The following is a 12,194-nucleotide window of genomic DNA, read 5'->3' on the forward strand; positions in this document are numbered from 1 at the left end:
TAAGTTTTATTCAGTTTGATTACAACTAGTTTTAGCTAATATTAAGACTTGTTCTGCTTTTTCTGTCTTATTCATTGTGGCTCAACAGTAAAAAAAAATCCGCCTGCAATGCAGGAGATGTGGGTTCAGTCGCTGGGTCAGGAAGATCAACTGGAGTAAGTTATGGCAACCCACACCAGTATTCTTGCCTGAAAAATCCAATGGACAGAGGAGCCTAGCAGGCTACAATATAAAGGGTTGCAAAAAGTCAGACACAGCTGAGCACACACGCACACAAGACTGGTTCTGCTTTTTCTATCTAATTTATTGCCCACTTATTCATTAAAGAAATATTGAATAAGCACCTACTCTGTGCCAGGGTCTGTATGGGTACCCGGTGAGGACATCAAACACAGACGTTAAACTCCCTCCAAGTCGAGTTACAGGAGTTAAATACTCACTCTTATAAAAGTTAACAATTTACTTTCCAACAAAAAGAAATTTGGAATTTCTCTAATGATAGTCAACGCTAAAATCCCTCTTAATAGTTAGTTTCTAAAATGTAAAAGCAGATTCAGCAGGAAGAGAGAAATAGAGATAAATTGAAAATTATTCTGCTCCATCGTTTTGTGTGACCTCGTTTATGAATAAACTTTTAAATTGTTTGGGTGAAACAATGAAACAATGAAAAACACTAGTGATGCAAAATAGTCATTAAAGTTGAACTAAATTTTTAAACTGTTGGATTCTTTTGGAGACTTTCTCTTGTAAACGACTTCTCTTAAGAGTAAAAGATCTCAGTTCATTCCACCTTTCACAGCCTGGTCAGCAGTATTGAAAGGTCAGAGGTTTAACTCTCACCTTATTAGCAACAGATAACATTATTCAAGGAGAATGAACAAGTTGCAGAAATTCAACTTCAATCACATGAAATGGCAGTTTACTCATGAAAAGACATAATATAATTCTGGAAAAGTATGCATGTTTTTTCTTAGTTGTTTTGATCAGTGGAATAATTTTCCTTTAAAAAAAAAAAACTGTTTGATTTAGAAACATACACCCCTGAGGCTAGAATCTACTTTAGAAGTCATCTCTTTCCATCCCATTATTTTCCACTTAGCACACCAATTTACTCTTAAAAAAAAAATTGTAAGCCACTCTAAATCATTTTGCAAGAAATAGCAAGAAGAATCCAAAATGTATAAATTTCATGAAGTACATTGCTTCCTATGTTGTCAAGCTTGTCAATATGTTTAGTGATGTAGGTTTTTTTGTTAGTGAAAGTAATGATAGTTCTATGGAAAGCTGGGAAACCAAAAGTTTACAAAAGAACTCACTCCTTATCCACAATCACTGTACACAGGCATATTTTCTAGTCTCTTTTCAATATGTATATGCATTTTTAATAGTAACGGCATATTATTTATACTCTTTGGTTATGGCTTTTTAATTTAACATATTATAATCCTTTTCCTCCTTGACAAGGAAAATTCGTCCCAGACATGATTTTTTCTATGGTTTTAGATTTTACTTACTTATTGGCTGTTCCGGGTTGTTGTCGCTGTGCGGGCTTTTCTCTAGTTGCAGCGAGCAGGGCTCCTCCATCGCTGCGGAGCACAGGCTCCGGAGCGTGCAGGCCGCAGTAGTTGTGGCACGCTGGCTTAGTTGCTCCACAGCATGTGGGGTCTTTCTGGACCAGGGATCGAACTCCTGTCTCCTGCATTGGCAGGCAGATTCTTTACTGAGTCCCCAGGGAAGCCCTTATGTTTATTTGTGTATTTTCAGCTGCACTGGGTCTTCGTTGCGGCGCACAGGCTTTCTCTTGTTGCAGCGAATGGGGGCTACTCTCTAGTTGCAGTGTGTGGGCTTCTCACTGCAGTGGCTTCTGTTGTTGCAGAGCACAGGCTCTAGGGTGCACAGGCTCAGTAGTTGTGGTGCGTGGGCTTAGCTGCCCTGTGGCATGTGGAATCTTCCTGAACCAGAAATTGAACCCGTGTCACTTGCATTGGCAGGCCGATTCTTAACTACCAGATCACCAAGGGAGTCCTTCATAAACATGATTTTTGGTTACTACTTGATCTTTCATATTAAAAAGCAGAGACATTACTTTGTCAACAAAGGTCCGTCTAGTCAAGGCCACAGTTTTTCCAGTGGTCACGTATGGATGTGAGACTTGGACTATAAAGAAAGCTGAGCACCAAAGAATTGATGCTTTTGAACTGTGGTGTTGGAGAAGACTCTTGAGAGTCCCTTGGACTGCAAGAAGATCCAACCAGTCCATCCTAAAGGAGATCAGTCCTGGGTGTTCACTGGAAGGACTGAAGTTGAAGTTGAAACTCCAATACTTTGGCCACCTGATGTGAAGCGCTGACTCATTGGAAAAGACCCTGATGCTGGAAAAGATTGAGGGCGGGAGGAGAAGAGATGACAGAGGATGAGATGGTTGGATGGCATCACCGACTCAATGGACATGAGTTTGGGTGGACTCTGGGAGTTGGTGATGGACAGGGAGGCCTGGCGTGCTGCGGTTCATGGGGTCACAAAGAGTCAGACACGACTGAGCGACTGAACTGAACTGAACTTGATCTTTCACCTTGTTGGCATGCCATCATAATTATTTAACCATTCTTCTATTATTGGTCATTTAGATTATTTCTGATTCTACTATTGTAATGTCCTACAGAGTTGTCCTAAAGAATTTGTGGACTAGTATTGACTCCTCCTTGTTTCAAGGTCCCTCATTCATCTCTGATACCACAGTTGTTCAGAAAGGCGTCTAATGGGACAGATGCCAAGATCTCCGTCCAAGTGTTCCTGGATGTGTAGACTGCTATTACTCAAGAGACCTTGGCTAAGAGTTCTGACTTGTTCAAACAATGTCCTCCACTGAGTAGCTAAGTACACACTTTATTGAGACTTCAAGCTATTGAGATCTATGAGCTGTTCTTACACATTCACACACACCACCATCTTGATGATATAGACATGTGTCTGTCAACAAAAGCAGCAACAGAAAAAAAATCTCAACCAGTGGGAAATCCTCAAGTAAGATTCTAACAACTCTGGCTCAGTTTCCTTTGACATAAGCACAAGTCACATATCCCACACAGAATATCATGGCTATCACGTATCCCACATAGAGTATCATGACTATTGATACATGACTGTCAAATATTTTTAAATGATTGTTGTTTTCAATGTGTGCTCTAATTAAAAGACCTCAGGTAGAAGAGTCTAATCTGTGCTGTCCAATATGGCAGTCATTAGCCATGTGTAGCCACTGAGCATTCAGAATGGGGTTAGTCCAAAATGGGATGTGCTGTGCATGTAAAATTCATACCAGGTTTCAAAGACTTGACACAAAAATAATAATAATAATTTAAAATATTACATTAAAATTATGTTTATTGATGGCATATTAAAATGTATGTTTGATGTACTGGATTAAGAAAATTAACTGCTCATTCACATGATATTTAGAAGTTAAATGAATGCATTGCATTCTTCATTTTTATAGGAATGAACAGGTAAATGACCTGAATGATCTACCTAGTTCCATTTAGGTTCCAATTCCTTTAGACAGAGATTCTAAGCTAAGAAGAAGATGCAATAAGATGCTGATTCCACATCCAGGAACAATTAAACTCTAGTTTACCAGTGAAATCAAATGAAATCAAGAAGAAATAGTAAGGGAGCTGTACACCAAGTAACTTGTCCCTAGGACATCAATGTTAGTTTTCTCCAAAATAGCACACTTGGTAACATTTGATGGATAGTGTGTAATGTAGGCAAAATTATTCTTTTAGTTTAATTGGGAATCCATGTCTGCAGCCTATTTTTTAATGAGTGTTTATTAAAATCACAGGATAAAAGAGTCATCTTAATTACTCGTGGCATATGGATTAGCAATCACTCTCCATTACACTGTCAGGGTGTTAAAACTGCACTTCAAGATCAATTTCTCAATGACTGCAAGAATAGCAAGTCCTAGAAAATGCTATCTTTTTTTTTTTTTTTTTCTCTCTAATTTTATTTTATTTTTAAACTTTACATAATTGTGTTAGTTTTGCCAAATATCAAAATGAATCCGCCACAGGTATACATGTGTTCCCCATCCCGAACCCTCCTCCCTCCTCCCTCCCCATACCATCCCTCTGGGCCGTCCCAGTGCACCAGCCCCAAGCATCCAGCATCATGCATCGAACCTGGACTGGCAACTCGTTTCCTACATGATATTTTACATGTTTCATTGCCATTCTCCCAAATCTTCCCACCCTCTCCCTCTCCCACAGTGTCCATAAGACTGTTCTATACGTCAGTGTCTCTTTTGCTGTCTCGTACACCGGGTTATTGTTACCATCTTTCTAAATTCCATATATATGTGTTAGTATACTGTATTTATGTTTTTCCTTCTGGCTTACTTCACTCTGTATAATAGGCTCCAGTTTCATCCACCTCATTAGAACTGATTCAAATGTATTCTTTTTAATGGCTGAGTAATACTCCATTGTGTATATGTACCACAGCTTTCTTATCCATTCATCTGCTGATGGACATCTAGGTTGCTTCCATGTCCTGGCTATTATAAACAGTGCTGCGATGAACATTGGGGTACACGTGTCTCTTTCCCTTCTGGTTTCCTCAGTGTGTATGCCCAGCAGTGGGGTTGCTGGATCATAAGGCAGTTCTATTTCCAGTTTTTTAAGGAATCTCCACACTGTTCTCCATAGTGGCTGTACTAGTTTGCATTCCCACCAACAGTGTAAAAGGGTTCCCTTTATCTTAAAAGACCTCGACATAAAGCCCCTCTTCTGCTGGCTACATTAGAAGATAATGGGGAGTATTAGCTACTACACAGCTGAGAATCAAATAATCCACAGCTTGGTGGATGGTTTTCTTTTATTTATTTTTGATTGTGCTTGGTCTTGGTTCCTGGTCAGGCTTTCTTTAGTTACAATGCAAGGGCTTCTCGTTGAGGTGGCTTTTCTTGTTGTGAAGCACAGACTGTAGGGCACAGGCTCCATAGTTGTGGTGCACGGGCCTAGTTACTCCACCGCACGTGGGATCTTTTCTTTCTGGATCAGGGATCGAACCTGTGTCCCTGCATTGGCAGGGGGATTCTTTACCATGAGGGAAGCCCCAGATGGTTTTCATTTGATATATTTTTGTTCGTGATTCAGGTGGTCATTTTGTGATTTGAGGAGTTTACTTTTAACTCCATGAAAACATGATAAATGAGAGTTTATCATGTTTTTAATTATTCAGTAGCTCACATGTGTGATTCCTATTGCCAGCTCAACATAGAAGGAGAAATAGATATATCAGAAAACCTGACTCAAACTTGTGAGCAGTATGATCTGACCTAAGCCCATTTCCTCATGTATAAGAAGAAGATAGTTGTCTTTGCCCTGCTATTCTTCAGGGCTATTCTGAGAATTAAGGATGATAACCTTTGGTAGGTGATCATAAGACAACGCTCAGCTTTGGAATATAATCAAGTGTGAAAGAGTAGAACAAGCATGGGCCAAAGACTGGTATCTGTTACTGGCAGGGCTACTCCAGGAGGACGTGGGAAATTTCTGTTGGGAAATTTGCTTTATTTCTTTCAGTCTTAACTCTCCTGTCTCTATCCTTCACCCCTCTATCCATTCATTCAGTCATTCACACATACCTATAAATACAATTATGGGAGAGAATGAAAATATTGAGTAGCTTTATTTGGGAACCCAACACAATGTCAGTGGTAGGCGCTCAGTACATAATTATTTATCCTCCATGACCCCAATCCAAAATTAAGTGAGGGGGCAGTAGTGTTGTCAATGCTCTCATTTCTTTTCCTCCATGATTAACTCAAAATCTTTAGGTAAGTGAAAGGAGAAAATGGCTTGTACAAAATTAAGTGTGTTTAATTAACCCCAGATGGTGCTGATAGACATAATTGTATTGTTTTAGGTCCTAAACCTCGTGCAGTCCTACGTGACTCTCCGAGTCCCTCTGTACGTCTCCTATGTGTTCCACTCCCCGGCTGGGGTTGGAGGCTGGCAGCATTTTGACTTGAAGTCCGAACTCCGTCTGACATTCGTGTATGACACTGCCATCTTGTGGACCGATGGAATTGGCAGCCCCCCAGAAGCTGAACTCCAAGGTGAGTTAACAGAAACTTGGAAAATTAACATTTTTCTTACCTGTATGAATGACTTAAGTGACATTTTTACCGCAGCTAAAAATAAGAGAAGCAACTTTCAATAATTTTACTGTTATTGTTCATACTTTAAAATAATTTCATTTTGTCATGGAAAAATCTATTTTAACTAAATTATATCAATGCCTTAAATTTTTGCATTTGTGACTATTAAATATAATGTCCATTTAAGGTAATTAATCGCTCATGCGGTACTCAACACAATCTATCTCTCCCTCTAGATTTTAGATAATGGATGGAGGAAGTTCCAATTGAAAGAAAAGAAAGAATTCAGAGAAAAACTTCCACATTTTTGTTTCTGAAAGTGAGAGAGGCGTTTTAAAGCCTAGTATAAATTGTGTCCCAGATTCTATTTCTGGGTTTACAGCTAACTAGCTGTGTGATCTCAAACATATTGCTTAATCTCTGGCACTCAACTTCTTATGAAAGATAGACTAGACTTCTAATATTCTTTCAGTTTAAAAATTCTATTATTTTGTAATACTTAAGCTGAATGCCTTGGAAGAGTGGTGGTGTGAGCCACTAACTGTTGGGCCCCAAAATCATTTGCCCCAAATAATAACTTAGTTTCAATCTCAGTGTCAGAACCATAATTCAAAGTCCATAAGCATAAAGTAAATTACTCCATTGGTAGAATTAATGCTGTTTCTTTTCAAGCAAATACTGCTGTTCTGGTTCCTTGCATGTCTGACCATCATGACCTTTTATGAGCCAGAGAGAAAATACTGTTGATATTTTCTCAAAAATCTCAAAATCTATTATCTTAAAGAGATTCAGTTCAGTTCAGTCGCTCAGTCATGTCCGACTCTGCGACCCCATGAATCGCAGCACGCCAGGCCTCCCTGTCCATCACCAACTCCCGGAGTTCACTGAGACTCACGTCCATCGAGTCAGTGATGCCATCCAGCCATCTCATCCTCTGTCGTCCCCTTCTCCTCTTGCCCCCAATCCCTCCCAGCATCAGAGTCTTTTCCAATGAGTCAACTCTTCGCATGAGGTGGCCAAAGTACTGGAGTCTCAGCTTTAGCATCATTCCTTCCAAAGAAATCCCAGGGCTGATTTCCTTCAGAATGGACTGGCTTTAAGATTACCTTAAGGCTATGTGAAAGGTAATATGATCACCCTGAACAAACCTTTTAGATCCCTGCAAATGTTTTAATCCCATATCTTGCCTTAGAAATGTATATTTAAGTGAATCTTACTGCAGATTCATCGCTCAGTTCTCAGCTTCCACATAAGAATCTCAGGTTACCTTCTTATACCTGGAGCCAACTTTGATCAACTTGCTAAATTTCTTAGGAAGCCTTTGGAGTTTTCATCAAGCCTATAACATTTGGAATTATTCTGGAGAACAAAAACCTGTTTCCACCTACATGTGCAGATCTTCAAAGTCTGACCAGTTCATTCTGTCTCTCATTTACAGTTTAATTTATGTAGACCAAAGCTTCAAAAATACTTTGGCCTATTGTCGTCAATCCATATATTTCATATGGACCTCACTCGTATGACCTAATTCTATTTTGCCTGCCTTCCAGACAATTCTTCTTGTTAGAAAAGCAGAACAAAATAAGAATACTTCTGTCTCTCTGATCACTTAGAATTTTTCTGATAATACCCTTTGGCTAGAATACTTAAACATGAGATGAATCTGAATTTGGCTTTGGAAGAAACTCCATACGTTTGGAGCTGCTGGTCACCAATATTTCCACTCTTGTGAATCGTCCCATCCTAGGTTCTCTCTACCCAACCAGCATGCGCATCGGTGAAGAGGGGCGTTTGGTCGTGAACTTCAAGACAGAGGCTCAGTTCCATGGCTTGTTTGTGCTGTCACATCCTGGTAAGCCCCATTACCCACAAACAGCCACTCTGCAGACAAAAAAAGAAGATAGGTTTTCCATATTTGCATGTGTTTCCACATGCTTACCTATGAGCTTTGAAGCCCTTAATTTCAAATGAATTGTGTATGTGCGAGTATCTACATGAGGGCTTGATCACTGTTCAGCTATATGTCTCATAAACTACAAAATCATCACTGTAGACTTCTAGAGGAAATACCAAAAGATTAAAGTTAATTTAAATGAAAATTCTATCGGGAGTTCCCTAGTGGTCAAGATCCAACATTTTCACTTCCGTGGCCCAGGTTCAATCCCTAGTCAAGGAATAGAGATCACAAGCCACGTGGTACGGCCAAAAAAATAAATTAATTAAACAAAAGAAATAAAAGAAAAATCTACCAAGTTAATTAAGAGGAATTTTCCTTTAGATAGAGAGCATAGCTATAACATTCCCATTCTCTACTTTAAATGCATTGTTCAGAAATTTGACCATTTATTCAGCAAGCACAGCTCTTTTCCAGGTATTGTAAGAGACCGTTATAATGGTGTCAGAAGTAGCATTTCTCTATGATACCTAGTTTCAGACATGTTAACTTTCTACAGTATTAGCTACGTAATTTTACTAATTTGGCAGATTGTGCTATACATATCAATAATGTGGCAGTCACTAATGTCCCATGTTTAAGCTTTTCTAAAAATTCCATTTCATCAGAAATAACTTCTTATTCGACTTCACATTACTAAACTGGCTTGCACATTTTACTGGTGTGCCAACTCATGTCAGATTGGAAGGGGGAAATAGTTCACGTACTGTCTTCTATGTCCTTCCTTTTTCTGGATCCAAGCTCTAAACAAAAGAGAGGCTAAGCCTGAAGACACAGGAAGAGAAAGATGGTTTGCTGTAATTTTGTGAGTCTGAGTTCCGAAATACAGAACCAAAAAGAATCATTTAGCTTTATTGCAGCTGACTGTTTTGCAAAATGAGGATTTCCTGGTCTTTACAGTGTCCTTCTGCATGTCTACCTTTCTAATAAACTGAGTCTTTGTTTAGACACGATTGAGGCAATCTAATTAAAATTAGACTCCATTTATAAATTGGGTTTTCCCGGATCTGTCTACCCAGATGCGAGTAGACTGAGGTTCACTTCATAGCTTCAGTGCACAATGAGTGCATTCACATCAGCCTTTATTGAACTGCTGTGCCTCCCTGGAAAGTAGCCTTGAACCATCTGAGCATTTCTGTACAATTATTTTTTGGCAGAATGATAGAGTGGAAAAAGCACTGCATTAGGAATGAGAAGGCACATATGCCAGCTGTGTGATCCGGAGAGAGTCACACAGTCACTCTTAGTCCAGTTTCTTTATCTGAGAAATGAGGATAATTATACCAACTTTGTAGGCTTATTATAAGAATACATGCAAATAAGGTATCATAAGGCACTTTGAACACTCTAAACTGTTATGATCCTTTTAACCACTAGACCATTATTGTTGTTGGCAATTTTCTAGCATCCTTCACAAGCTCAATGATCATGTCAGTCGATCATCCAGGTCTAACGTTTTCCCTGCGTCTCATAAGAAGTGAACCAACCTATAACCAGCCAGTCCAGCAGTGGAGCTTCGTATCTGACTTTGCAGTAAGTGACTAAGACTCTTCATTTATCTCTGTTACTTCCTTTGATTGCGCCTCAGATTTTTAAGTGAAAAGCACAAACTCTCTGCTCCTTAAAGGTCCGTGACTACTCGGGGACCTACACAGTAAAACTGCTGCCATGCACCACCCCATCCCATCAGGAATTCCGCCTGCCTGTCACCTGCAACCCCAGAGAGCCTATCACTTTTGACCTTGACATCCGCTTCCAACAGGTGTGTCTCATAGAATGCTTTTTCCCCTGTGTACGTGTGTGTATTAGTTGCTCAGTCATGTCTGACTCTGCGACCCCATGGACTGTAGCCTGCCAGGCTCCTCTGTCCATGGGATTCTCCAGGCAAGAATACTGGAGTGAATTGCCATTCCCTTCTCCAGAGGATCTTCCAGACCCAGGGATCAAACCCTGGTCTCCTTCATTGTGGGCAGATTCTTTACAGTTTGAGTTATAGGGAAGTCCCTTTTCCCATGTAGAAGCCCTTTGTTAAAGGCATAGTTTACTTTTATCAGTTAAAAAAAAATTCTCACCCAGTGACTTCAATTCTTGCATGCTGAGAAAAAAGGAAGTCAGGCAGGAAGGGAGCAAGAGGGGAAAGAAAGAGGAAAGAATTGCCCTTTATTCCTTACTGGTTCAGTATATCAAACCCACAGTTTAAGAGTCTGTAAGGGTTACTGTTTCTTATGTGATCTGGTCTCCTCTGGAGTCTGCTACCTTGGAGATTTGAGACTTTTCCCCAGAGTTCTGCACTTCTTTGTCTTGCTCTTGATCATTGAGGAGAATGAATATCCTGTCATTTACGCCGCCTCAAAGTACCAAATCGTCAATATGCATTAAAAGAAATATGAGAAAATCTTTTGCCCAAGAACTTACACTAAATGTTGGCCTTCCACTGACCGTGATATTTGTATATCCTTTATATATATACAAAGGATATACATATACATATCCTTTATATATCCCAATTTATATATCCTTTATATATATAAAGGATATGTATATACATCCTTTATATATCCCAATAAATCAGTGGAAATAAGCTCAAGCAATGCTAGTTAGTCCCATTTTAAAAAATGATTTAACCCTGGAACTTCCCTGGTGGTCCAGTGGTTAAGGCTTCAGCTTCCAATGCAGGGGATGCAGGTTTGATCCCTGGTCAGGAAGCTAAGATCCCACATGCCTAGCAGCCAAAAAAACCAGAACATAAAAAACAGAGGCAATATTGTAATGAATTCAGTGAAGACTTTAAAAATGACCCACATCAAAAAAATGTTTTAAAAAATGGTTTAATGTTGACCATTTTGCCTTCTTAAGAAGGACAAAGCCAGTGTCATAATTCCTTAAGTCGGTTTGGTTGGACATGAACACTGATCACAGTGCAGAGTTTAGTGTTTTTTATGCCAGGGTACAGCGCATGTGTGTTTCTGCAAATAATGTGTTTGTGCACCACCAGAACCATCAACAACACATAAGAGGGCTTTTACACTTGGTTTTAGGTCAGTGACCCAGTGGCGGCTGAGTTTAGCTTGAACACCCAGATGTACCTCCTCTCCAAGAAGAGCCTCTGGCTGTCTGACGGATCCATGGGATTTGGGCAGGAGAGCGACGTTGCCTTTGCAGAAGGTATCACTTTACAAACGAGAGGCCTGCTCTGTCTGTTTGCCATTGTGTCTGTTGTCCTTTGCTTTATTGGGATTGTGATTGAGGGGGACAATTACAAATTATTTTATGGTTTTGAGAATGTAACTGGGTCTTTATCATTTTGGCAGGGATGGGGGAGGGGTCATTGAAACTGGATATGTATTTAATGTGCTTTGCGACCCCATAGACTATAGCCTTCCAGGCTTCTTTGTCCATGGGATTCTCCAGGCAAGAATACTGGAGTAGGTTGGCATTTCCTTCTCCATGGGATCTTCCTGACCCAAGGATCGAACCTACATCTCCTGCATTGGCAGGTGGATTCTTTACCACTGAGCCACCTAGGGATCCAGATATATGTTACAGGATGAATTTTATTCTCAGAAAATCAACCTTTATTTCCCTTAGTGAAGTGAAAGTCTCTCAGTCATGTCTTACTCTTTGCAACCTCATGGACTATACAGTCTATGGAATTCTCCAGGCCAGAATACTGGAGTGGGTAGCCTTTTCCTTCCCCAGGGGATCTTCACAACCCAGGGATCGAACCCAGATCTCCCGCATTGCAGATGGATTCTTTACCACCTGAGCCACCAGGGAACCCCACGAATACTGGAGTGGGTAGCCTATCATGTCTTCAGGGGATCTTCCTGACCCAAGAATCAAATCGGGGTCTCCTGCCTTGCAGGCATATTCTTTACCAACTGAGATTTCCCTTAACTAAGCTGAATGCCAAAGAATTGATGCTTTTGAACTGTGGTGTTGGAGAAGACTCTTGAGAGTCCCTTGGACTGCAAGGAGATCCAACCAGTCCATTCTAAAGGAGATCAGTCCTGGGTGTTCTTTGGAAGGAATGCTGCTAAAGCTGAAACTCCAGTACTTTGGCCACCTCATGAG

The 12,194-nt window shown here is 40.1% G+C and overlaps 1 protein-coding gene across 1 annotated transcript in view; it reads left to right on the forward strand.

Moving 5' to 3' along the window:
* FREM2 (FRAS1 related extracellular matrix protein 2) overlaps window positions 1-12,194 on the forward strand; it is a gene marked incomplete at its 5' end in the record, with an annotated part of 154,523 nt that overhangs the window by 135,329 nt on the left and 7,000 nt on the right. The window contains 5 exons of the mRNA XM_010835728.1: window positions 5,932-6,124; window positions 7,914-8,018; window positions 9,526-9,653; window positions 9,748-9,882; window positions 11,159-11,285. Coding sequence (XP_010834030.1) covers window positions 5,932-6,124; window positions 7,914-8,018; window positions 9,526-9,653; window positions 9,748-9,882; window positions 11,159-11,285 — 688 coding nt within the window. The remainder of the gene's footprint in view (window positions 1-5,931; window positions 6,125-7,913; window positions 8,019-9,525; window positions 9,654-9,747; window positions 9,883-11,158; window positions 11,286-12,194) is intronic.

The sequence above is a fragment of the Bison bison genome, unplaced genomic scaffold, assembly GCF_000754665.1.
Source record: "Bison bison bison isolate TAMUID 2011002044 unplaced genomic scaffold, Bison_UMD1.0 scf7180017864048, whole genome shotgun sequence".
Taxonomy (NCBI): domain Eukaryota; kingdom Metazoa; phylum Chordata; class Mammalia; order Artiodactyla; family Bovidae; genus Bison; species Bison bison.